We start from the raw sequence: 27,841 nt of genomic DNA, 5'->3' as shown, positions 1-27,841 counted from the left end.
GTGGTCAGACACCGTGGTGCAGAAACGCGGACGCCTGTACGCTCGAGCAAATGGCCTGTCGACGGGTCTGAAACAATCTTCTGGAAAGGGCCAGCGCCTGATTGTGACGCAGATCGGCAGCGAGGATGCCATCGTCGACGGCATGCTTGAATGTATTCCGAGGCCAAGAAACAGGCGACTATCACGAAGAAATGGAGGGCAATCATTTTGTGGGGGGATTTAATGACGTTCTGCAGAAGTTACCAGCTGGTAGCGTCATTGTTTTTGGAGAATATACCTTACCATACCCGGCGAGATGAGAAATTGCCGATGACGGCTTGGAAGAAGGAAAGAATACAGGAGTGGCTCAGAAGCAAAACATCGCCTACAGTGAAATGATGGTGAAGAAGCAGCTGCCGCAGTCACGCCGTAGCCATTGTTTAATTTGTTTATCTTACCGGGAAAGTAACATGAATGCAAGCACAATTAATCACCTTGAATAGCTCTGCTAGCATTGCTTGTACTAGAAAACACTGAGTAAAGTTGAATGTGTTTTATTGAGGCAATATTTAATTCACAAGCCGTCGGCATGGCGACGGCCAGATTCCGACAATGCCATTGGTGAAGTAATAAATGGTGAAAGTTGCGAAAGCTCTCAGTGCCCTGCTTTGCTGGGCTCCAATCACTCAAAAATGTCTCTGTAACGATGAAAGCGTCAGAAAGGAAACAACACCCCACTCCACAATGTTTATTCGTGTTGAAAATTTGTGCCAGCATATGTGATGGGCAGCGAAACCATCTGTTTACTAAGACTGGAAGCATGAAAAATGCATCAGCATAGCAAGGTGCTGTTTCACAATGTGGCACCCTTTCATGTGCACTTCTGACGAGCTGCCGCATGCATCGATGCATAAACATGAACAGTGGGGTAAGAGGCAAAGTTACTCTGCAGCCCACGTGATGTTCTTAAGAAACTGTATCTGTAAAGCTTTATGTTTTCATAGCTGACGGAAATTTGCTTTTTTTGCAAGTTGGTTAATCACATTGCGGCAACAACACAAGAAGCAAGGACAGAAAACAGAGCGAGTAGGCAAATGGAGAAGTCGAGGTAGACCAGTGGGAAATGCTTTAATGAGATGGATTCGAGGCCGGCCCTGCTGGGTTCAGGAGTTGGTGCTTTTAATGAGATGGGTTGATGAAAATGTGCAAAAAGACATTGCTGAAAGGAAACTTGCAAGAACAAATAATAATGTAAAATAAAAGGGCAGAAATAAGAGTCAGCGCAAGCACGCACGGAAGCAGGCGCATATTCACGCACGAACGCGAAAACTAAAAAAAATATAAAATATAAAGAAATTGGGGAAATAAAAAGAATAGACAAACGCAAGAAAACACCCACACACATTTACAAACAGAAGCGGGTAGAGGTATTAAGCGCGGGTTCACATGCTGCTGTGCCTACCTTGGCGGATGTATTTTCTTTTTTTTTCGCCATTCTCTTAACACTGTCTTAGGAATTTTTCATAGCGACATATATCACGAGAATCGGAAAGCAGCGCGTATCTGTGTTGCGGGAAAGCATATCGAGCGCTGGCAGCACACCCTTATGCGCGATTGTGTCACAGCACGCATTCTACAGCTTGCGCGTGCAGTGAGCCCAGATGGACAGCAATCAATCTACGGTGCTACACACCGCTCGAACAGCGCCGCTAGACCCTCGGCTATCTCACTGCTGACAATGATCGTTCACGCTAAGTTGGCGGAAACAAATCTTTGCGTTGGAGGCTGCATTCGCGAATATTTTATGTCGAAACACTCGTAGGTTTGTTTTATGCGCGCACGCTTTTCTTATTTCTCCTGAGAATGGTTTTGCTCCATCACTTCACCCCGTCCGATGAAAAACGCAGCGACACAGTACACGAACACACCCGCCGCTAAAAGTAGGCACTAGACTTTGGCAAACTTTCCTCGACGTAACTTCACTGCGGAGCGAAATAAAACAACATGGACCAAACCCGCAGGATGTGTGCTTGTAGCGGTGTGTTTTCAGTTTCAGTTTCAGTTTGTTTATTCAGACATACATTGCCTGGGTTGAAAGGACTAAAAGACAGATGAGCTCTGCCTGACTAAGGTCCCTCCACCCATTCATTTGCTCAATCAGAAGCAGTGAGAACAAAAAAAGAAAAACAATGGCTTGTACATTAAAGCGCCACAAAAAGATTTTCATGAACAGAAGTAACATCGCGATTAGGCATCTTAAATTGAGTAACGGAATCACACAATAATGCAACAGCAATAACCCATAACAAGCACAAACACGTACATAAATGGCAACATATTAAAAGGTACAAAGTTTGTGCAAGCGTTATACAAAATGTAACATAACAATTCCTAGCAATGTATAACTGTTAGAAAACGCAGCAGAACACAGAGGTTATAGAACAATAAAAAGGATTTTTTTAAACTCAAGAACTTATTTAGGACAGAGCACCAGACAGTAAGTACATTGTAACATTTTTCTTTAAACTGTGGATAGAAGTAAATTTTTCAATAAGTTCGTGGATATAACTATTGTTGCGGAGAAGGTTAGGTATAAGGTAGAGCAATGTTTGATTACCGTAAATGGTTCTGAATAACGGTATTCTAAATCGCTCGTGTCGGAGATCATAGGGAACATTAGTAGGGTATAGCACTGAGCCATATAACTACTCAATTCATTTCCAATTTCCTTGCGAATATACAAGGCGAGCTTCAGATTAAAAAGTTGGTTAACAGTAAGCAATTTAAGCTTGATAAAATATGGCGCAGTGTGTTCAGTGGGTTCCAGATTTTCTATGCAGCGAACAGCTCTCTTTCGTATAATTTTTAACCTTTCAAGGTTCGTTCCTGAAGTCGTACCCCATATTAAGAGACAGTAATTGAGATGAGAATGAACTAGTGAATAATATAACTGGAGCTTTAACCAGTTTGGTACCAGAGACCTAAGTTTATATAAGACAGAAATTGATCTAGACATACTGGCATGTACTTTGTTGATTTGCGTTGTCCAACTGAGATTTTCATGAAAAAGTACACCTAAGAATTGTCGCCGCAGGATCCTGTTTTCAGGCAAAGCGTCAGCGCTGCTCGCTGCAATGTTTCTTCGCCGGATCACGGCTCACAATGAACACGTGCGGCACAAATGGTGCGTTGCAAGCTCGCAGTAATATTTCCGGCATGACATACCATCACAAATAGTTCGGGAATCCACTCTGACGAGGGGGTGCCGCACACATCTGACGCGACTTGGCCCAGTTCGAAGCGCGGGCGGTCATCTCCGTCGGCTGGGTCACCGGCCATCCGGCTCATGACGTCAGGACAGAGTGTGCGGCCATTGGTGGATGCTCGTGTGCATCCGCCTTTGAGGAGCAAATGGCGCTTTTTTTCTAAAGTTGTACCCGGCTATATTTGTGTGTCCAGTGAAACTTCCGACCACCAATGCCTCCCGCTTTGAGAACGACGATAATGGCTTCGCGTGGGATGCTGTCGTAAGGTCCGTTGAGATCGAGAGAGAAAGCAACGCAGAGACGCACTCAGCCTTAGCTGTACACAAGTAAAGAGAAACAAGGCATACCGACTCCAATTTGAAACGCGCACATAGTTATAACATACAGAGGGGCGCGTTTTTCTCTTTAATATCGTTAAAAATATAATTTGCGCTTACCAATGCTTTGTTTTTGCTGAAATTTCGCAGAAATATCCAATTTTACGGGTTGAATCGTTCAATGTAGCACTTGGCATGGTTACTTGTCTGGTTTTGAAGAAATAAATGACAATTTGTTTTTATCTGCGTCTCTCGGTTGCAGCTCCGAGCGATTAATCAAATGGCGAAGGTCACGCTTAGATTTATTGCAGGTGTCAGAAATGACATAACCGCCGTGTTTTAAGCATCAGTCGCTGCAGTGTGCGCGAATAAAAGGAAATTCACAGTCTCTTCTTGATGAACAATGCTAGTAACGGTGCTCAGTTTTATACTGAAAGATACGCACCATAATACTGCGATTTTTGTGCGAACGTTGAGCAAGGCGAAACCATCTGAACCCATGAAATGCTTTTTTCTGCGATTTTGAGAGGAAGGCTACACATCTCTGCACAACCACCTGCAGAATCTTGAAAAAGCGAGGCGCCATGGTAAAGGTCAAGTTTTCAAGTCATCGCCTAGTTTCTTATTGTTACTTTTGTCTTTGTTGCTCTTCTAACCATAATCACCATCGTCTTCATCACGATATTATTATTATTATTATTATTATTATTATTATTATTATTATTATTATTATTATATGTAATAGGAGTAGGAGCAGTGGCATATAGAAAGGAGTCGGCAAGCCAGCAGATTGTGAGCCGTCATGGACGAGGCTTTGGGTAAAGGAATTGTGCAGTCACTCTTCTATTTTAGTTGTTCCTCGTTCGCTTGTTCGCCCTTCGAACCGGACATCTTGTTCAAAGGCTATGCAGATCGATTCGATCGCAGAAGCTTGGCTTCTCTGATCGGCCCCTACACGGCCCAAGATGTATTCTCAGAGGCACGATGACGGTGGCCTAACGATGCGCAAGTGCGCGTGCCCACGCCTACAAAGCCCTCCGGAATTTGGGGTGAGCATGCGGGCAACGTACAGGATACCTCTCTTATGGAAAGCATGCGTAGATGGCGCTAACGCGGATAAGTGGAGGACGCGATGCTCGTGGAAAATTCATGAAAGAAGAGGGGCCTCATCTCATTTGTCAGGAAGTTGGGCCTTCCTCCGCATATAGACATCAATCTTTCCACGCACAGCCACGCGCGCCGTATACCACGCCGGCGCACCTCGTTCGTAGAACTCAGGGAGCGAGGCCTTGTCTGGTAGGCCAGTCCGATGCAGTTCGGACTACCACATTCTCCAGTGTGTATGCTTGGATGCTCGGGGCCTCAAACCACCGCAGTCAAACTCGATCGCGCCTCCACCAGCCGCGTCTTCGCTTTTGATGCCTGCGGAGCGCCTCGAAGAGCGGTCAGGGTGAGCCTTTCAAATCCAGCGTCCACGTCGAGCCCGGCGTTCCATAAGGCAGGATTGACTGTCTGCACCAGGGACGAAAACGTATAGGAATAGTAGTATGACTCAATAAGGAAGGCCGCGGTCTGTCGGAGAGAAAGTCACGCGCCGATGGCCCGCTGCGGCTGCTAAGCTTGGATTCACCCTCTAGTGCTTCCCGACAAGCCGGGATGACTCCCCTCCCCCCCACCCCAATCGCCTTCCCACGGTTATTCCCTTTAGCGCTCCGCCCCTGCCTTCCCGGCGCTGCCGCGAGGAATGCGTAAACATGACAGATCGAAGAAGGCGCAAACATGACAAGATCGACCTCACGCACGCAGTTCCTTCGACCGTGTGCTTCTTCTTGGTCTTCGCCCCTTGTCACGCTTCTTTTTTTCTTCTATGCACTCCTCCTTCAGTGGCACTGTTGGTCGATGACGCTGAATAATTCATGAAGTCCTTTGTACTTTCAAAAGTTTCTGGATCCCGGTTTTCACGGTTGACCGCCGTGCCAGCGACAGCAGCTGCTGGGGCGCAAAAAAAATAAACTAAAAATAAAATAATAATAAAGAAGTAATAATAATAAAGAGAGAGAGAAAAAAACCTAATGTTTGGGCGCCTGGGGCTCCCGATTCATTGTTCTCTCGCCGTTCTTTCTTGTGTTTGACCGAAAAACAGGTAGTTTGGCTGTACGGCGGGGTCAAATAAAATTAGCCGGATCCATGTATCGCACTGTCCCGTAACAACTTTAGCGTGCGAGCTAGGACCTCCTTGGGGGATATATGCCTCACCTCGAGAGGTCAAGGTCGTCGCCAAGGGTACGTCATATCGAACCGACGTCCTGAAGCACGGCTGTATCGAAAGAGAAAGCGGCGTCTGGAGCACGCGTGTTCTGGCAATGCCGGCGCGCAGAGAACAGCGTTTTGAAAATTCGGTGGGCGTCGAATCAGATAAAGTGGAGGCTACAGGCAAGGAAAGTTCGCGCTGAGAAATATTGTGGCTATACCTTTAACACAGATCAAAGTGGCGAGATATCACTGGCTCGAAAAAAACGTACAGACCAAATCCGCTTATACCAAACGCAGCTGCTCAGATCAATAGCGAGAACTTATATAGATACCAAGAACTTTATGTGTGGCCAGAACTGCAATACCAAACTAAGTACCTGTCCAAACTCTCGAGTTAAGCATAACCAGCCGGACAAAATTCACGTTAACGTGACTTCCTTTCCTTGTGAGGGTTTATTTGTTTTCTTTTCATTCTACAGCAGAGCAAAAGCTCGCCCCTTTTGGCAGAGAGATAAACGGTGTGTGTAAGAGCCGGTAGACGAAGCCGCCCTCCTCTTCGATTTCTTACACCATCCTTTGTAAACCAGCACACGCTTAAAGGCATCGTGCCTCTGAGATATCTCTGTCTAGTCAGTTCTTGACGTGTTTAGCAGCTGCGCCCAAAGATCAATGCTGACCAAGTGGTACTAACCATACAATCCTAAAAAGAGTGTTGTCAGCCTGATGACAGTGTTGCTATCCATCCAGTTCAGCTGGAGTATGTCAGAGACTACTCGTCAGTTTTAATGAAAACCATCTACCTACAACCTCGCCGAAGGAGACGAACTCCTGCTTAAGCACCAGGCAGCGCAGGAAACATTAGGTTGTTTGAGCACACACACTGCCCACCACACACGACGGCAAAACCGCTGCGATGGGCGACGTCGTTATTGAAAGTTTCGGTCCCATAAAGATGAACAGAACCACGAAGCAGCCTGGCGGCACGCTGGTATATGATGAAGAGGAAGGCATGTACTCGTTGTCCCTATTACTATATATATTTTTCCCCCTTTTCTTCTTTTTTTCGAGCAGGCCGGAAAAGGAAACGGCCGCTGGAAGGAATTGCGCATGAATGACCTACCTCTATCTTATGAACGAAGCGTGCCTTCTTCCTTCCCTCCGCTTTACGCGTTCGAAAAGAATAGGGAAAAAATGAAGTCCCGAATGGGTGTATACCGTGTAACCAGGAAAACGTTTCCCATTAAGGCGCACGGTAGGGAGTCAGTGCGGATGACGCAACTGCTGGCCGTGACTGGCGGCCCTGCCCCTTTATGCAATACGTAACGCGCGCGTGCAACTGTGGTCCACGGATGGACGTCCGTCAGGGCGTTGTCGTTGTTCGTTCCGGACGTCATGTTGTCGGAGACTCGGTACGCGTACACTTTCACGGCACGAGCTTCGAACCTATGAATCAGCTCGCGGGAATTACTTCCTTTTGTCATTTTCTTTGTCTCCCATTTTTTTTCTCGCTCGCTATCGGTTATCCACTCTGTCTTGCGGATTAACCCAGTGCTCTTGAGACCACTGCAGGCGCGAACTAACCGTGGATGTAAGTGATGAAGTTGCGTACACCCAAGAAATGTTAATTCCGCACGGATTGCCGCGAACAGGGCTGTGGCAACAGACAGCAGTACAATTGAGACGCCGAGCAAGCACTGCCAGTCAGTGCGAATGGAAGGCTTTCTGGCCGAAATCAGTATGTCTGGACTGCAAACTAGCTGCGTGTTGCAGGCGATATAGATTAACCTTCTGTTTATACACGTATTCCCCACGCACCGGTTACTTTATGGCTACATGTTGTACCCAACATGCGTCGAATGCGTAATGCAAGGGCTTCGGCCCCAACGTGAGTGCTGACAATACTCGGCCGTTTGCGTAGCGAAGAACAAAATATATTTTGCAGTATGCTTACCGTTGTCACGGGCGTAGTTGGCTGGGAGAAGAGATGCCGCGCGCACAACGATTAGCTGCGGCCAGGTACGGTTTAAGCAATTTCTGCAATTTCGCAGTTCGACGGGACGCATCTATAGCGCGCAAAGGTGGTTTCTAAGATGGTTCGGCGGCGTATTCTGCGACGATCACTTTCTGCGATAGCTTCGCCTCCGCGAGAGTATCGCCGTGAGGCGCGCGCTGATTGGCTCGTTGAGCAAAATCAGATGAGCTGATTGAGTACTACGTCACGCGAAGGCGATAGTATCGCCCGTATAGCGATCGTCGCAGAACACGTTCCCAGCAGACGACGTCTAGTTAGACGTTGAGACCGGTCACACGCTTGAAACCATCATCTGTGAGACACAGTGAAATCGTTCTAAACATTCGGCCGGCGTTCCCCAAACGTGCAACCGGAAACTTTAGACCCGGGTTGCAGCGGCCTTCTATTGCATTAGCGGCCGACCGCCCCGTAACGCGCGTGCGTGCGCTCTGGGGCTCGTTTATCCGGCTAGCTGCAAACGTGCTTCCGAACACTGACGTGTGCCAATTACGCACGCGAAGGGGGGCGAGCAACTGCCGCTGCGTCAAACGCACCGCCGCTGCAACCCCGCTCTCTTTCTTTTTGCGCACCCTCTTTTAAAACGAAAACCCTCTCGCGCGCTCTGTCGGCCCCTGCCACGCCTCTCTCCCGCGCTTTCCGTACAGCTTTGAGCTAAGGCACTTCCGACACGCCGCTTCTTTTTTTCCCTCTGCTTTGAAGCTGTAAAACGAGGCGGAACGGAACGTCGGTGCGATAAGGCGTCGTTCGCGGGACGCTTCTCAGTGCATGCGCTGCGCTTGGCCGTATAAACCGCCTCCCGCGCGTTCGTGTGCCTCTATACGCATTTCTTGCTTTACTTGTTTCCGAAGTGTTTGTCGTATTCCTACAGCGGCTCGAGAGCAAAGTTCGGCAGTCATTTGTAAATGGCTTCGCCGGATTTCGGCCCTCTTCCCTGACGTTCGCGTTTACTTTGCCACCGTTCTCGCGGGTGTTCAGTTAGCAGGTTTGCAAGTAGCTATTACAACCGCGTTTGTTACCGTATCGTACATATTTTTCTTTTCTGCCTTATGTCTTGGGGGTTTAAGATTTTTCTTTTTATGGGCATGTAAAGAAAAGAACGCGTGTATAGGCTCTGTAATTAAGCAGTGAGTCAAATTTCGCGCATTTAGAAATACTCTCATCCTATTTGGAAGAGCTGAAATGGTTAGTTAAATTTATTTTCGCCAGACCAACGTTTTGCGTTTTACGGGCCCATGGCAATTAAACAAACGCGCTTTTTGCACCTTGGTAATACATTAACGCAAACAATACGAAACTTCAGGTATAAATTTCTAATTCTCATTCTGGTTTTGGGAAGTATATATCCTTTATAAATTTGACCCAAAAGCTGCACACAAGGAAGAAAGTGAGTTCTCTGATCAAAGTCTAATCTCATTGAGGCTACTGCACGCAAGCACACTGCTTTCGTCTCCCCCTCCTCCCTTTTTTTTATTTTCGTGGTGTCTGCCACACTAGCCTATGAGCTAACAAGTTACGTACGTTACCCGTTCCATTTGTTTTACTTTTGCAACACAAGCACTAACAACTATTACTCGCTCGCGTCAACTCCATCGTAGTATTAACACCACTCAACGCGTCTCTTGTTTCTGTACGTAGAAATCACAGAGCCCGGATTCGGCCTAACACGACACGAAGAAACTCAGCGAGATTACAGCTGGCGCTATTAACTATCGATGCGCTTCTTGCTCCTCCGCGGCGCGTGTTTTCTGGCTTTTATCGTATACCTTGCGATGATCGCCGCCCCAGCAAACGCACATGTATAGAAACGCGGGGGAAAAGCGCGAACGTCAGCGTTATAAGCAGCACCATAACGCCCCGGCTGTAATCCAGCCGCACTTCGTCGAGACCAACCGGTTCCTGGGAACATTTGTTTCCTTATCTTTCAGCATTTTTTTGGAGAAAGCGAGCAGCAGGAAGCTTCAAAAGAAAGTATAATGGTTGGAAGCGGCCGTAAGTATCGGGCGGAATAACGTCTCTGCCAGACAGACCATCTACGTTTCAGCACCACTGCCGTCCATTGTGGAGCGGCTGCCGACTTTTGATGCGTGTTGATGACTTTTCGCGACCGGTGGGACTGGAAGAGAAAAAGAATATATATATATATATATATATATATATATATATATATATATATATATATATATATATATATATAGTGTGTGTGTGTGTGTGTGTGTATGTGTGTGTAAAAGGGATGGTAAGCAAGAGCGAGCAGTCAGCGGCCAGCGAGTCAGCAGCAGCAGCGCGGCGGCGGCGATGGACGTTGGTGCCTCTGCAACGGGCGAAGATCGCGCGTCGTTGGAAGCCGATGACGCGGCACCTCGCCAAGTGCAGCAGTGCTGGCCCCATCTGCGCGCCACCATTCGTACCAAGTGGGCGGCCGATCGCCGACGCCGCCATGGTGCACGCTCGCCTGAAGTCCCTCGCTTTTCCCTCGAGTGCCGGATGGGTGGGGTCCCGCCAAAGTCGGAAACAAGTGGCGAATTAAGTCAGTGGTCGGCACCGCAATGAACCGCTTGCTTGGCGCGCGCGTTGTGGCTACGGCTGCGGCCACGGCTCCCCACAAGCGTCGCGGCAGAAGTGGGCCCCGTGGCTAACTGTCCTTTCCTTTCGTGATCGCTCTCACCATTTTGCTGCCTCATTCACGACGCTGCCGTCTCCATCAGGGCTGCACTGCTGACCACTACCGTGCCATAGAAGAGGAAGTGTCATTTCTTATCGTTTTTTTCTTTCTTTGTTTAGTGCTTCTAAAGCGCTGGTCATGTCAAGCCACGTTGAACGGAAAGACAAAGGCGAGCTTGGAAATCCTTCGCGGCGTACACAGCTCAGGCTTCGTCGTTGTGAGCTTTCCTTCCGCCAAACAGGGCTTTATGTTTTTTTGAAATATTTGGTTTCAAAGACGAATGCTTCACGGAAAACGCCAATGGTGGTCGGCACTCGGAGTCCCGTCAGCTGTCTCCATTGCTTTCATATCTGACAGTCCTTGCTGAAGCATTTTTCTATGCTTCTAAAGTTCAGTTACGTGGGGTGAAATCAATAGAAACGGGGGCGCCGTCAAAAAATAAAAAATAAAAATAAAAAACAATGCATACGTTAGTTTCTGGATCTCATCACTGATTATAGATATTAAAGATCGTTAATGCTCAGTATTCGCGAAACCAACATTCAAATGAGTTCCTGTTTCTCATATCTCAATCTACTACATTGTTCCTGTGTTCAGTCATATTAAACGTATTTAGAAAAAGTAGACGTAAACATTATGGACGCTATCAGTCCTGCGATCAAAAAACAAAAAGCGAGTAAAGAAAGAAATCAAAGGGGGTATGGCTTCACCGGATGCTTTATACCGGCAACATGGGCACGTTCCTTGAGCTATTTTACCACTTCTTAGTCTCTTTCTGTCTTCGCTCATGCAGGGTAGCCAATCGTATTTAGCCTGGGTAAATCCTCTGCCTTTCCCTTATCCCTTCCCTTTCTCTCTCTAGAGTTAAGTGTGTGTTGCTCTCTCTGTCTCTGGTTGTCTGCCCGTGACACTAAATGTACACAAACATCGTTGCAGGTTTGCGTACTAATTCGCAGAATATCTTGGAAATAATAGCTGCAAGCGGTTATCTCTCAGAATGTTCAGCAATTTAGCCATGTCGAATCGGCCCTTACAGAGCCTTACTAAAGGCCCGCCTAATTTAAACGTTAAATAGTCAATTATGTAGTAACCTTAATTGCCAAGCTGTGAAATCAGAAATTCGGTTGACCGAATTATTGTTGATGTTCTAACGAAAAAAAAAAAACAATATGATCTACCCTTACGTCATTGTTGAAATGTGTCAGGCCACAATCTAAAGGGTGGTTCGTATAGTTATCGTGCACTGGGACAAACTCTTCTGGATGAGAAAGTGCCCGCGCACTTTGACAGTGACGTGATTAGCAGAAGGCCGACACTGTAAATGAAAAGCATGCTGTCGAAAAAAATAAATAAAAACAAACCAACCATCGCTCAGCGTCCTCCACTGAAATATATGGGCTGAATGTCTGCCTGCGTGACTACAGGGCTCGAAGCGCACGGGGTCTCTGTTACCTGGGGGTGTTTATTGGAAGCAACTTCCTATATTTCCAGCGCACGCAGCGTGAAGGCGTATATTACGAAGAGCATTCCTCCGTTTAGACATGTGGTGTACTTAGCGTGGCAGCACAGAACGCAGCGTCATAAGAGCTTCTATTCGAGATTACTTCGACGACAGTGTATCAACGGAGCTTGAAGAAAGGCTTGTAGCAACTTTTCTGGCAATTTCGAAGCGTCACAAAGAGAGAAGTCGGTTCCAAGTTCGTCTATTTGCGCCCTCACTTGCCCGCTGGTTCCTGCACTTTTTAAAATTCTGTTTTACTTTGTGTTTTCTTTTTTCGTTGAAGCTTGAACGGACATCTTCAATATTGCACAAGAGCTCGCGTCCTCGGTCGGCGTACTTCAATTCTGAAAAAAAAAAGAAAAGCAAGAAGGCAGAAGAAGAAAAAAAAAATAAAATAATACAACTCTGCAGACGGCACAAAGATCCGCACTTTATTTCGTGATTTTTGCGCGCCTTAAACGACTTTTACGCGAAATGAGAAAAAAAAAATAACGTCAAGGGAACAACTCAATGCGGAGCCTGCGCGACACGTTCTTACAACATATGTTTGTTTTTCGGCGCGAGCTTTGCTTCTGCCGAGACTTTCATCTTTCTTTTTCTCTCTCTCTATTTTTTTCTCTCGTATTACGTCTCACAGGATGTGCGTTTTGCTTGTAACACGAGTGGCCCTTTGACGCCCAACATAACGACTTACTCCCCTATCTGCTTCCTGACACGTCAAAATGATCCCTCTGGGAGACGCAACTTTTTTTTTCCCCCGCTGTTCCGTGAACTGCCGGTCGTGCGCTTGTCTTTGTCGCCGTGTTTTTCTCGCGTTCTCAATAGCTGCCGAAGAATAGACGAATAAAGAGAATGGCCCATCGAAGCAAAAATGCCTTCCTCTGTTTCTCACCGTGGCCAACACATCAGCTGCTCAAATAAAGTATAGCTTATGAAATGGAAGGCACTTTGGTATTTATTTCGTAAGTTTTTTGACACTTTAGTATACTAAGTACACAACAATGACAACGACGAGAGTGTTCCGGCAGAGCCCATTCCACGATGACTGTCGGTGCTATTTCGACTAGCATTCAAGCGTTGTGGCGGCAGACCGCATTGCCTAAGCCACCTTTATTTATAATTTGTAGTGGTCATTCTGAGCTTCCCATTCCTTCGGTATAGTTATCATTTGCACATGTAAAGGGGTCCGTTCTTCAATATTGACAGCTGGTAATTAAGGCTCTCTTAGGTGACATGTCCTGCAAGGGACTGCAAGGGACCGAGGCTCTGTAACCGGTTTTGTACAAATATAGTCGTGATTTATGTCAAAGCGGGAACAATGTGAACTTTGCGCACGTTAGGACACCACAAAGAAAGCGACACTAAACAATTTTAATTGTCAGATAGAAGAGCGCGCGTTCTCCCTTTTATCAGCAAATTGTGGCCATCCGACACGACTCACGTGCCAAGCGTGTCACAGCGATGGTTTGCACGATTTGAGGTAGTAAGGATGTTACGAGAGACTTCTGCCCGTGCATTTGCGGCCTAATTCAGTTAAAAAAAAAACAAAGGAAAAATTGTTCATGGATAAATTAATTATTCGAGCATCGAGCAGCAGGTAACCGGATTTGTAACCAATCGTCGGGCACTTATTTTTGATGAGAGCCATGTGATAGGGGTTAGGTAGCAGCACACGAAAGTGGGGTCTTTAGCAGGCTAAGAGTACTCATCACATTAACAACAAAACGCGGCCTAGGCTATCGATATGGCAAGGTGTGCGTCTAATTTACTGCGTTAGCTACGTTGACATTCTTTTTCTTGTCAGTGCGCTTCCCCCTCCCCCCCTTCAAATCGCATCGATGCAGCCGATTTATTTGTATTTTTCAAAGTATTTTATAAATGGACTTTCTTTGAACTGATCGTGGGATATGTTAAAGCAGCCTGGGCTATGTAGGTCACCTACTGGGAAACGTATGACGCGATGATACAACCAACACTTCATATTGTTGAAATGAAATTTTTGCGTTGTTTTGCGACGCATTACAGGCTCGTCAACCGAACTACAAAATACAGCCTTATCTCCCTTTACTGCATTACGCCTAAATGCCTGCTTGCCTGCCTGTTCTGCAGGCACAGTTTGCAACTTTTGCTGTACAGCAGTTAGCAGGGTTTCAAGCGGATGAACTCGGCAAACCAGGGGAAACGTTAGTAGGCAGGTTGTGAAGCGTTTTGTTTGCAAAAATGCGAAGCAGAATTAGAAGTCCCAGGTTTTGCATTCAGTGCTAAAGGCCTCTGTTTATCGTGGTTGTCGCGAAAAACAGCCTCTCTATGTTTTTATCGTGAGTTTTGAGAACCACAATTCCACCCTCCCCCCCCCCCCCAAAAAAAAAAAAACAACAACGAGAAAGAAAGGCAGAGGAACCATATAAAAAAAAAAAGGCACCAGCTACCAACTTGGCAGGCTTTGCTGGAATAGACAGGAAATTCAGAAAAATAGTTTTGAGGCGCTCAGAAAGTTTTGTCCGAGCTCAGTCTGGGGCCATCAAACGAACTTTTGCTGGATTTACGATGCCAATAATTCCCAAATAGTCACGAAGCTACGAATATTGCGTATAAAGCGCTCCAAATGGCACTGAGTATTCTTACTTTCAGTTGCAGTACATTAACGGGCGATTGCTTGGCAATTACTTTTGAATCATTACTGCGGCTGCCGCTAACTACATAAAATAGTGCTATCAATCAGCACAGTTTTGCCTAGAATGCGCGCTATGGGTATTTACAGTGCTCAACGTCTTCTTCTCCTTCTTCCTATTTTCTTCTATCTTGCAGATTACGAGATTCTTCCAGAGTTTGCCGAGCCTGTTCCGAATGTGAGCGCTATCGTCGGCCGCACGGTGAAGCTTCCTTGCGTCGTCAACAACTTGGGGCAATACAGGGTGAGTCGGGGTTGACGCAGTCATACTTGTTCGTTCATTTAAATATATTATTTTAATATCGCGCTCTCATCGCAACCGGCAGGGCAGTCTTCTGCATTTTATTTATTGCGCCAATATATATGTACACTAACTCACATAGCCACATTCAAGATCATCTAGAATATGCCAACACTACGACTTATATATGCTATGGCTATTTGAGGCAGTAGCCTGACTGAAAGTTCGGTTTTCTTATAAGTGTAGGCAAACTGTCATTTAAAATTGGTGGTTACATTTCTGTACACTTCGTTTCCCAGTGTTACGATACGCCGCGGAGCCTTCGCGCATGTGTTGTACTACGTTATTCAAAGGAACAAACAAGAAAGAGCAATGAATGACAGAAGAAAGCTTTCACAGGGCAGCAATTTATCTTCGATACTATAAATGGCTCTCGCTTTCCATCTAGCTGGGTCTTGAATTTAAGGAGTGCAGGTGCAGTTAACCAGTAGCGCAGGAATCCGCCCGAACTTGCAGCACGTCGAGATTTTCTGGGATCCGTTTCCTTGCTAACAGACAGTGCAGTGGGTCACGTAGCCAAATAGTACGCACAGAAAGAGGTCCAGCAACAGCTGTTAGAAACGCGGTTAAATTCGCTAAATTTGCGAAGGAGAGTCTTAGTATAGCTTATCCGTGACGTTCTGTCAGAGTCTGAGTAAGTTGAGGTTCGGCTTGTACGCTGACCTGTAGCCTTGCCCGCGTTGCCAGTTGTCGCTCTGCCAGAGCGCCACATTTCGCATTTTCCTACTCGGTGAACGTGTATGCGAGCATCACCGCTTTAAAAATTCGAATACAAACAGCACAAACTGGAATGAAAACCGGTTTAAGGTTTACGCATCTGAGCAGCTGCCATGTAGTCGGTAGCGCAATGAGGTTGAACCTTGTTGGAAGAGATTAGATATGAAGAAAACTTGTGTTGGCATGAATAAACAGGCACAATTGCGTAAGGCCCCAGTGAAGTTAACAACGACAGAGCTGGTGTGTCGAGCACGAATCGTGCACGATAGCGTAGCGAATTGATATGGAGGCGCAACGACCACGTCAGGAAGCCTAAACTCGGCTATAGGAGCAGGGGGGAAAAAACACGAAGGTACAGGGAGGCCCGCAAGGTAGTACGGCAGTGATAGCAGCGGTAGAACGGCTAAAGGAGTTGCGGGATCTGCAGAAGCTTGTATATTAGAAGGAGCCACAGCGTAGAGACTAAAGGGCCGCGCACGAATTAGGAGGAAGCATTAAACAGCGCGGATACCAGACGGGACAGCAGCGAAGGTACGAGAGTAGCAGGAGCTCGCAACTGTGAGTGACATGGCTGTCTGCTATATAGGCCGGCGAAGCGAAAGAAATTACTAGGCTGCTTTCGCACCTCGAAATGTAATTAAGTCGTACCATAGGCTTCTACCTTCAACGAGCGCGCGATACTAGACCACAGAATATTCAGGCGATGACATATTTTCTTGCGAACAAATTTAGCCGCTAAGACAGTCACAAAGCTCACCCAGCAAGGCGAGGAATGGACGTGCACACGTGCTTCTAATTCTAAAACCGTTTTTTAGATGTAATTGAAGGAGGGGGTGGCGCCTATATTCGCGCCGGCTACTCCTCTTCGCAAGGAAAGGAAAGCTAGAAGCACGAAAAACATTGAGGCAGTCCGATATCACTAACATCTGCGATGTTAAGTGCAAGATTAAAGGAGAGTTACAGAAGAGAGTGAAATGGTACAAAGAGATGCACAGGAGATCCGCAAACACAGAAGAGTTAAAAAGCAACTTCATAATTTGACAGTTTTACAGATGAAGCGGCTGACAGATCAACAAATATTTACATGACAAAACAGCAACAACATATAACAAAATCAGACGTGGGCTACTCATATACGATCTAATACGATATACGATATACTATCTAAGCCATTAAAGAAAAAGTTAATAGTGGCTTGAGTTGCAAACATTTAGCGTAAGCGTAATATAATTGTATTTTCCACAAAGAGTCTTGAAGCCACAATACTTGGGCATTGATCAAGTACGTTTTCTTTATTATTATTATAGTGAATGGCCGACGGCCTAGCAACATTAAATCAGCCTTTAGTCTTCACCTCGCATAATCGCGTCATGGGTACCCAAGAAGGCATTGTACATCTTCTTCAGCATGGCCACAATGGCGCTGTTCATTAGCAACGTACTAAATTCGGTGCAAACATTCACGGGTATGTGTTGTGCCAAACGACAGGCGATGCAATAAAGTTAGAAATTTCTATTGTAGCTCAATTTCGGCGGAATGGGCAGTTTAACCTAAGGGTCTATGAAGAATAAGTCTCGGTGCTTTGATTTCTGATTAAACCAGGTGTTTGTACTAAGTCGACGGGATATCCGTCTCATCAACAGTCGGTCTTCATTACGGGTGAGTGGGAGATTTAACGTGTCTTCATTTTTCGTGCGCCAGTTTTACAGCGGCGTCCGCTCCGGTCTGTCCAGGAATATTGGAATGCTCCGATATCCGCTGATACGTTATAATGGGATTTCTAGCGCTGGCGTTTACGTGCTGTTTGAGGCTTTTCGTATACGAAACGCCCACAGAACGTATTCCGCTCTGTGCTCCTTAGTAACGTGAAGGTGGTTCGTTGATCCCTACAAAAAAATTGGTCGATCCTTCTCTCAGACGAATATTTGATAACACCAAAGTGCAGCATGTATTCTAAGAAGTAGTGGCAGCTTCTTTGTACGTTCAGTTTAACAAGTCTATAAATACGCGCAGTATATTATGAATTGCAGTATCGCGCGAAAGGCGAAGCAGTGACAGAGATAAGAAGCACGCGGGTCATGAGCTGCGATGCAGCGCAAACAGCCCCGCGGGGGCTGCCTGACGTCATATATGCATATCCGACCCGACGGTGAGTGCGTATGCGGCGAAACTGCGTCGTTATTGAGCTCCGGCGGCATCGCGTGCCGGTACGTACGTTCGAAGGCGAGCCGCTGCGCCGCCGCCGCCGAGCGGTAATCGTTCTCGGCTGTCACCTTCGGAAAGGCGCCAGGAACGGCGTCGCCCGAGAACGGCGGCAGAGTGAAGCAGCGACGGTGACGTTCCGTGCCTGGCAGAAGGATTCGCATGCACAGAAATTTCCATATTTGCGACACCTTCACATAGGTATATAAATTGCAAAGTCGATGCACTTCTGTAGAAAGGAAACTGTTCATATACTGACTAGGTCGGTCTCCGGCCGAAACGTCGACACAATGAACAATTGTATTTAAGCAGGTGTGTCAACTCTTAAATATAACCTTTCGGTCATATATGCATTGTAATGAAGAAGAACGCCTGGGGACGTAGGCAGCAGGATTGCCAACAGCCTCGCGTGCCGCAGAGGCTTGAGCTTAGACGCTGTGTTCGGTGAATTGCGACCCTCCGTTTAATAAACTTTCTTTATTATATGCGTATATAAAGTGAGCATCTGCCGGGATCCGGTAGTTGAACAGGAACCTATAGGTTGATGACGTACGTACGAACAAAGCTTTGTTTCCTACGCTTCGTCCCTAACGAAGGCCGGACCCCGGCCAATACGTAGGAAATAAAAGGTAAAGCTTGTGCGTTATCAACACACACACACACGCGCGCACACACGCACACGCACACGCACACGCACACGCACACGCACAGGCACACACACGCGAACGCACGCACGCACGCATATCGGGTTGGGGTTCTTGGAAGTTCTACACGCTAGACCCGACGTAACAGAAGCAGGAAAGAGACGACGATGAGCATCGCACGCGTAATGCGAAGACGTGGGATCGTTTCCCACCTGCGGAAAGCTGTTTTTTCACCCCCTTTCATTGCCATTAATTTATCATTTTCTTTAATTCAATTAGTAAGTACAAGTAATTTCCCCCGTGTTGTCCTCATTGTCTTTGCTTGCTTCTATGATATCATTCACAAAAATAATAGCCCCATTTCTTGTCGTTCATATATATCTATCCATGGGAACTCCGCCATCATCATCATCGGAGTCACTGGCATCATCGGAGCTCCGGCATCGGAGCCAGCAGTCAGAGAAGTAGAGGACGAAGTGACTCGAGAGCGCGAGTGGTGGTTCGAGGCTTCGCTGGGCGCTCTTGGGCGCGGCCGGCCAGGACTGGGGCCTACTGGCGTGGACTGAGGGACCGCGCCGTTGCGGCATATATCCCTGATCTTAGAAAGTCGTGTTCAACATTACATAGTCGATTGGACATTTCAGGGCGAGAAGTAATATAATGAGAATTTAATTTCTAACGTTGCACTTTATAAGGCCGGTTCCCGACATATCTTTTGCGCAAACACCTCCAGCACCAACTACCGCTTGAGGGCTGCCACATTTTAGCAATTGTGGGTCGGTAACCTTATCAGATTTTGACGTAACCATCTGCAGTTTACGTCTTGTATCCAACAGCACAGCGGCTTTTCAACAACGAAGACTATTAGCACTTGGAACTGGCCGGCTCCAAGTTGAGCCCGTGAATTGAATGGATGTGTTCTGGACCGTCAACATGATGGTCTGCTCAATGGAATAATTTTAATATTTACTCCGTCAATCCTAAAATTTCTTCTTTCCCTTTCGTCCGGCATTACGGCTGTAAATTCTCCGAAAAAGAGAGAATTCTAAGCGCGGAGCATCACTAGGCAATAAGACATTTCCAAACATTTTACTACCTTTATAGAGGTCCACGCTGTCGGCCATACTTTCTACACAATTACTGGTGACAAAACCAATTATGCCTGAATATGATCGTTGCAGTAAATATTCGTAATCGAGAGCACAATTCATTTTATAAAGCAACCCTTTCAGTCGTTGCTATGCATACTTTCCACACCACCATTGTAGGCACAAAACTTAAAAAGTATCGCCATGCATGTCGCAGGTTTGCGTTATGACTGCGTGACGTAAGTACGTACACTTAGATTTTCGGTGGAGCCCGGCATAAAACCTTGTCGTGGTAAAATACGAACCCCGCTTAGATACAACGATTTTTTAACTCGAGCTGTTGGCTCGAGCTGTTTCTTCCTTACCGCTCGACTCACAGAAAATGGCGGTTCGTAGATCTCGTGGATCGTACGCGCTGGAAGTCAGCGGATGCCAGCTGTAATAATCAGCGAGACACGCAGGCGATCATCCGGCATTTCAGCCTTAGGTTTCCAAGTGCTCGCCATCAATCCGAAAGGCGACTCAAGCAGGGCACGACATCACCGGTGGATCTGCGTCTGGAGCTCGTGGAAAGATATGAATCGCCACAATAAACGGCATAACAGGACGAAGCTGACGTCTCGAGCGCAGCTCTATAGATAAGCCTCAAGAGCGTAGCCATACATCTTTGTTTTTGTTCATCACACAAGTCCGGCTACTCGCATACTGCCATGTCCCAAACCACCCGAATTTAGGTCAATGCGCCATCGCTTTCGGTAAATAAAGCTTCAGGCATTAATTCATTAGCCCGCATACTTTCACGCGGGGAGTTATTCCAGTTATTCCACAATGGGTACACGCACTAGAGGGCTGATATGCACTTTACTCAAGCTCCCCCTCCTTCCCTCATACAGGAAAAAAAGGGAGGAGGGAACGTTATAGCGGGCGCCTCGGCGGGAATGGACAGCGTGTGGCCGTCGGGGACGGCGACGTCCTGCGTAATTAAGAGACGCGCTTAATTCCGTCCACACCACGTTCCCCGCTGTGGCAGGCACTTTATGCGATGCACCTTTATTGTTTTTCTTTTTTGCTCCTTTCTTTCCTTTTTTGGGCGGGACAACGCGTTTCACCCTTTTGCGCAGATTATCAAGCAAGTTGCCTGCCGTAAGGGGTTTTTCACGAGTGAATCGGGAGTATCATTTATCCAAACATTAGCTAAATTCACTTCAAACACTGAAGCCCAGAATGAAAGCCAGAACGTCAACTTTGCTCAAAGAGGGCAAAATAGTTGTGTATAACCCGTGCGCGCAAGTAAGCCGAAGTTTAGCAGGCCCCTAAGCCGGTATTGCAATCGGGCGTTCTAAATTTAAATCATTAAATAAATTAGGGTGTTTTGCGGGCCACAACCACAATATCATCATGAGGCTTGTACGCCGTAGTGTGAAAAATGCAAATTATTTTTGTCCATCTGGGGTTATTTAACGCGCGCCCAGTGCACGTTAAGGAAGCAGTCAAAGCTGAAATTTAATGTGTTTCTCAAGTTTCAGATGCCATCCGCAAACACATCTTTGCAATCATGGCAAGTGCAATCAGCAGCACCATACCTGGCTGTATTATCTGTTGATAATTCTTGTGATCTTGATAATATTTTTTTCTTTCTATAGTAAGCAATCTTTATGAGAATGTCTTCTCCCCTAGCTATGACGGCAAAACAAATGGAAGATTCGTAATAATATGAAATTTCAGTTGGTATGCTTTCAGTTTAAGCATAATGGACAATGTCGGACGACAATGAAGTGCGCACAAGTAGAGATGGGAAGGGCGAATAATTTACTGCGTAAAAGAGAAAAAGAAGAAAACTCGTTTGTCTTTGCAGCACTCACCTTAAGAATCGCTTACATTTTTCACTGTAACCCTTCCTGCATGTCAGCGCCTAGTAATAATAATAATAATAATAATAATAATAATAATAATAATAATAATAATAATAATAATAATAATAATAATAATAATAATAATAATAATAATCACGATCATCATCATCATCATCATCATCATCATGTCTCCCTGCATGTCAGCGTCTGGTATCGCTATATAAGCCTGAATGGTGGCTATACTTCAACATCCTCGTGCGCCTTCTCAGACGTCACAACGATAACGCGCTCCGAGCGCCACAAATATAAAGCACAGGCACTGCGAGTGAATGGTCACCATTCAAAACGCACGCACCGCGTTGGCTCATTGACGTTCTGCTGCTGGGCGCTAGCTCGTGGGTTCGTCTCCCAGGTGCCACGGCCGCATTTCCTCGAGAGTACCATGCAAGAACGCACGTGCATTTTGATTTAGGTGCGCGTTAAAGAAGCTCAGGGTGGTCGAAATTAATCCCGGAGCACATCTTCTCGCGCTCTAAGTACGTCTTCTCTCAAAGCCCGTGTGTTGCATTGGGATGAACGGAGCAATCTTATTTCATTCCTTTCTCACGTCATCAACAGAGCTGTTGCAACGACGGCAAGCCGAAAAATGAACCTTTCACGAAACGCCTTACTCGCTAGAGAGCGTCATTAATTGCTTCATAATATTGTAATGCTTGAGCGTAAATTAAGTCATTGTCGAGAAGCATCATTGTCGCTATAAAGCCACCGCTCTACCTAGTTCGGCTTTCCGATCCCTCGACAACGAAAAGGAAAAAGAAAGAACAAACAAGAACAAGACCGTGTCAGCGAAAAGAAACCGAGACGCAGAGCGCGGAAGAAAAGGAATGCGCGCAATCTCTGTTCTGACTCGGGCCGCAACAACGCAAGGAATTGCGGTGCCGCGGCTTCTTCAAGCTCTTCCTCTCTCTCCGCGCACGCCCCGAGTGCCTCTCGCGTCTTCCTTGATGAGGCCGACCCTCGAAAACAAAGCTGAGAACCACGCACAGCCCAGTGCCGGATATAAGATCCTCGCTACGTCTTCATGCGCCGCTGGGTGTGCAATGCCTGCAGGCTGTCACGCAAAAAGAAATATGTGCCTCCTCATTCATGCTTTTTTTTTCGTCTGCCTCACCCTCTCTCTCTTCACCCTTCCGCTGAATCCAAAACCTGTTGTTAGAGTTGATTGCGGGCGACGAGACGAGCAACGAATGCACGGGATGCCGCAGTGAGTTGCTTTCTTTTGCCTCGCTGGTTTTTCCCTAACGAGCACCTTTCCCTCTTCCCTACACCCCCTACTTCTTCTCTCCCACGCTCTTCGCTTCTCTGCGCGACGCCGCTATAAAGCAGGCCAGAACCAACAGCTGCCTAACTTTGTCCCGGCAGCCTTTTTCTTCTTGTTAAACAAAATTCGCACCTCGTGTCGATGACATCCGCATACGCCAAAGATAAAAAGGACGGAGCAATAAGAAAACAAACAGAAAAGAAAGATCAACGAAGCCATGAGAACAGCCGAAGAATAAGGAATAGAAGGGAGGGGGGGGGGGGGGGTACGGCGCATGACACGCTTCCGGAATTATTGTTATTCCAGGTGCTATACTCGCTCCCTTATATTTATATTTTTCACTTCTCCGGCAGCCTGATGCATGGCACGTACACACACACACGAAGTGAACGACACCCTGCTCGCGCGTGAATGCGTTCATACTGGCGGCAGCATTCTCCACCGCCACCGTCGCGTACGTACATTTTCCACAAATGATGGTTTTAGCTGGACACTCTTTCTTCGCTTTCCATGCATAATCCGGCCGCGCTTTCCTCCCTCGCCACCACCCGTCCCTACCGTGGCCACCTTAGCCACTGCTTCCACACCCTTCGTCAGCTCTGTCTTTCCTGCGAAATGCCCCTGTTTGCCCCCTCTCTCTCCATTTCATCTTTTTTTCTGCAGTTCGCCATCTTCGTTTTCTTCCCTTGACTCGCCACCCTGGCTTTACGCACTGTATGCACTCGCTAAGTGAAATTTTTATTCCCGCGGCGTTGAAACGCTCCTTGGCTATTGGCGTCTCCCCCCTTCTGTTTTTTCGTGCGATTCTACGTTCGTATGGCTTTAATTTTACCCTTACTTCTGCGAGGGCTTTCTGCTTGCTTGTTGAGTGCAAATCTTTGTGCGAGAAGAAGAAGAAACGTTCGCGAGTCGGCGGTGCGCGTTCTCGACGCGTGTTGGTGAAACGAAAGAGGAGAGACAAAGAAGTAAAAAAGAACAAGAAAGAGCGAGGGAAGGATAGAGAACGGGGCGAGGAAGGTGCTTAGTAATGCAGCCCGTCAGCGATGGTAGGGCACTGAGCCTAGTAATTGGACCAGCTCCGGTCTCATGAATTATTCCCGCAATGGCCCCATTAAACGAGAGGTCCCCCTCCCCCTTTCCCCATCACTCCTCATTTCTTGGTTTTTTTTTTGCCCTTGCTCGGTAGGTTTCGCTGTGGCATCCCCTTTCCTTATCCCCCCATCCCGAATGCGAGTGCGGTGCTCGCGCACTCCCGCGCGAGCTAGTTCCCATATTGTTCTATTCACTGAGTTTCTTGCTCACTGCCGTTTTCCTTTTTTTTCCCGCAATCCATTTGTGCATGTTCGTCGTGTCAGCGTGCGGAGAAACAGAGAACGCCGAACCAGCCAGTTCTTCCCTTCGGAATCTTCCATCAGTGATATCTCTTCCGTTTCTTTTGTTGGTCTTGTGAGTTGCACTGATTTCACCTTTGCTGCGTGTTCCCGCCCGTGCTGCTCGCTTCACCGTCAGCTACCCCAGCATGAGCCTGCTAGCATCTGTCAGCGGAGCGTGCACCTATGCGAGCGCGTCATGGCATGCGAAGTCGGCGCTTCGACGTCCAAGACACGTCGGAATGGAAGACCGTATCATTCGAGCTGTCTTCTCCAGTTGTGTTCCCTCTTGTCGTTGACTTTCTGTTTGCTGTGCACTCTATCTGGATGGTAGGTTCTGATCGAGTCGCTACGAGTGTGCTTTCCTGTCCACCAACGTTGGGTGACCGTCGCGTTGAGCCAGTTTCGTGTTCTCACACACATCAGAACGCTTTTGCCTCGGTGGTTCTGCTAGTTTAGAAGCATGTTATTTTTACTTTGTGATGCTTTTCTGGTGTTGATCTGGTTGCACGGAACACCGTTGGAAGGAGCTCAGAGACAGGCTTGTCTCTTCGTTGTTGCTTTGCTTGCTGTTTTCGTTTTAGTGCACTGTGGTTCACAATCTTCTCCGCTAAAAATAAAGATATCCCGTTGCCGGATCTTGGATAAGGCATGAAATTTCGCGATGCATATGCATAGTTCGGTATTTTGGACTATGGCTTTGTTTTAAGCCTCAGGGCTACGTGTGCGCTATCGATACGTCGACGTTGTCGGCGTGCTCGAGTTGACAGCGGCAGTGTCACAGACGTAACATGCGTAATGTCGTTGGAATTGAAGCGTCCACTTGTTTCTGGGACGCACTATGATTGGTATAATTGTCGTCAACATTCGCCACGTGTATGAGCGGTCAGACTTGGATCTCTAGACCCGACCTATTTCCAGCTTATTCCGAATGCACTGTTTATTGTTCTTGAAGAGAAGCCGATGACACAATAGTTGCCAACGTTCTCTTTTTCAATAAAAAGAAAAACCAACAAGCGAAGAAACGCAGCCAAAGAAAACTGGCAGCTCTTACTGCTGTAACAGCAACCTTACTTAAGGTCGATTGTAAAGTGAAAATATTTTTTTGCCACAGATTTGATTGGATTGGAGCAAACTTTACCTGTGCCGGCAGTTGGGCACTGGCTCGCACCGAGGAGGGCCTACGTCGTCTACGAGGTTGCCGTTACTCGGCGGGGGTACTCGGCTGGGATCCCTGCCTTTCGAGCGCCCCGAGGACCTGCTGGACGGCCCAGAGCTGCTGGTCTTGGTCGTAGCTCTTCGCGGCTGCCTCGAGCCGCGGCGGGATCGTTCTTGATCTTGCTTCCTTTGGATTTTTGATGCAGTCCCACAAGATGTGTGTGTAATCTGCCGTCTCCCACTGGCAGACCCTACACTTATCGGTCGGGTAGGTCTCGGGGTACACGCGATGCATCAGTCCCGGGCTCGGTAGCGATTCGGTCCAGATCTGTCTCAGTAGTAGCGCCTCCGCTCGACTCAGCCTCGGGTGCGGGGGTGGGAGAGTCCTGCGAGCCAGGTGGTAGGCCTTCGTGATGTCGTTGCACTCCGCCATGCGGTCCTTGGCTCCGAACCACGTCGGACGGTCTGTCGCCGGGGCGCGGTTGGTTAGCGCTCGCGCCGCTGCGCGTGCGGTCTCATTGTGGTACTCATTGAGTTGCGACGCGTCGCCCGAGTGCGCCAGAAACCACTTGAGTCTGACTTTTCTACCTTGCAGTTCGACCGCTCGCAGTACGCGCTCGGTCTACGTGCAGATTTGGCCTTTGGCGAAGTTTCGCACCGCTTGTCTCGAGTCACTCAGCACCGTGTGGCAGTCTGCGTCGGCGATGGCAAGGGCGATGGCCAGCTCCTCCGCTTGTTCCGCTCCAGCGCTTCTCACACTCGCTGCCATCCTCGTGGCGCCGGTTGACGCCTCTATGACGACCGCTGTGAAGTCGTTCCGTTGGTATTCGGCTGCGTCCACGTACCGCGCGTGCTCGTTGTTGGCGTTCAGATCGATGAGAGCCTTGGCCCTCGCCGCTCTTCTTCTCTTGTTGAACTGGGGATTCATGTTCTTGGGTATGGGGTGGATTCTTGTCTGGCTTCGGACCTCTTCGGGGACGGGGAGCTTCATCTCCGCCTCGTTCGAGCGTCCTATTCCCAGATCGTCCAGTATCTTCCTCCCGGCTTTGGTCGTGGACAGCCGTTCCAGTTGAGAGGTCCGTTGTCCATCGGATATTTCTTCGAGCGTGTTGTGTATCTCGAATTGTAAGAAGCGGGTCGTGCTCGTGGACTCGAACAGGCCTAGCGCCGTCTTTTACGCTCTTCTGATGATTACGTTGATATTGTTGTGTTCGTGTTGCAGCCATCTGTGGTAGGCTGCAACGTACGCGACGTGGCTGATGAAGGATTGGAGGAGCCTAATTAGGCTCTCCTCTTTCATGCCAGCCTTCCGGGAAGTGATTCGTTTGAGGAGTCGAATCGCGTTGGCCGCTTTTTCCGTGAGACGGGCGATGGTTTCTCCGTTTCTTCCGTGCTTTTCGATGACCATGCCTAGTATCCTGATTTTGCCGACCTCGGGGATCACGTTGCCGGATTTAGTTACGATACTGATTTTTTCGTATTCGCGTTGTGCGGTCTTGCCTCTGCCGTTGTTGGTAGGTGGGAGCATGAGAAGCAACGATTTGCTCGGCGAACATCTCATTCCGGTGCCTTGCAGCTGATCTTCTACCGCGTCGACGGCAGCAGCTTGCAACGCGCCCTCGATGTGGCCGTCGCTGCCGCCGGTCACCCACAGCGTAATATTGTCCGCGTAGATGGTGTGCCTGACGTCTGTGATGTCTGCGAGCTTCTCGGCCACTTCGATCATTACCAGGTTGAACAGCATCGGCGAAATGACCGATCCTTGCAGTGTGCCGGTGCTCCCGAGCTTCTTCTCTTGCGTCTGTAGGTCACGTGATCGTAGCTCGGCGATCCTGTCCGTGAGGAAGTCTTTGATGTGGTTGTACGATCTTTCGCCCATGTTGAGCATGGAGACTTGGAACAGAATCGCCGAGTGTGTCACCTTATCGAAGGCGCTCTGCAAGTCGAGCCCCAGGATTGCCTTGTTGTCGCGGAAGCTACCGCTATCGTCGATGATTTGGTGTTTGAGCTGCTGTCTGAAGCCGATCACCGTGGTCGGGTACAGCCCTTCTCGTTTCAGGTAGTCTTGCCACCTAATGAGCAGGACGTGCTCCAGCACCTTGCCCACACAGGACGAGAGCGAGATGGGCCGGAGGTTGTCCGTGTCCGGCGGCTCCCCCGGCTTGGAGATCAGGATAGTCTTGGCTGTCTTCCACTGCTTTGGCAGCACGCCCGCTCTCCAGCACATGTTGAAGTATTTTGCGAGGTTCTCAATCGAGCCGTCGTCGAGGTTCTTGAGCGCCTTGTTCATGATGTGGTACGGGCCGGCTGCCGACCTGCTGTTGAGGGCGTGCAGGGCCGCGCGGACCTCCTCGACGTCGATGTCACAATCAAGCTTCGCGTTGGGTAGGCCGCCGTACGGCGCGTGTTGTTGGGTGGGTGTAGTCGGCAGGTATTTGCCCTTAATGCGCCTGGTGACTTCGTCGGCGCCGTGTACCGAGACCGCCCGATGTATGAGCTTGGTGAG

General features: G+C 47.9%; 1 protein-coding gene, 1 long non-coding RNA gene and 1 pseudogene across 2 annotated transcripts in view; 1 reads left to right on the top strand and 2 right to left on the bottom strand.

The window, feature by feature from the left end:
* LOC140216110 (uncharacterized) overlaps nucleotides 1–7,936 on the bottom strand; it is a 98,377-nt gene extending 90,441 nt beyond the window's left edge. The window contains exon 1 of the long non-coding RNA XR_011892772.1: nucleotides 7,767–7,936. This is a non-coding gene — a long non-coding RNA (uncharacterized lncRNA). The remainder of the gene's footprint in view (nucleotides 1–7,766) is intronic.
* Nucleotides 1–27,841, top strand: part of LOC126542001 (lachesin-like) — a 115,239-nt gene that overhangs the window by 55,501 nt on the left and 31,897 nt on the right. Inside the window, exon 3 of the mRNA XM_055076966.2 lies at nucleotides 14,819–14,925. Coding sequence (XP_054932941.1) covers nucleotides 14,819–14,925 — 107 coding nt within the window. The remainder of the gene's footprint in view (nucleotides 1–14,818; nucleotides 14,926–27,841) is intronic.
* Nucleotides 25,382–27,340, bottom strand: LOC140216080 (uncharacterized; annotated as a pseudogene).

This window comes from Dermacentor andersoni, chromosome 2 (genome assembly GCF_023375885.2).
Source record: "Dermacentor andersoni chromosome 2, qqDerAnde1_hic_scaffold, whole genome shotgun sequence".
Lineage (NCBI taxonomy): Eukaryota > Metazoa > Arthropoda > Arachnida > Ixodida > Ixodidae > Dermacentor > Dermacentor andersoni.
This window is presented reverse-complemented; position numbering and strand designations above follow the sequence as displayed.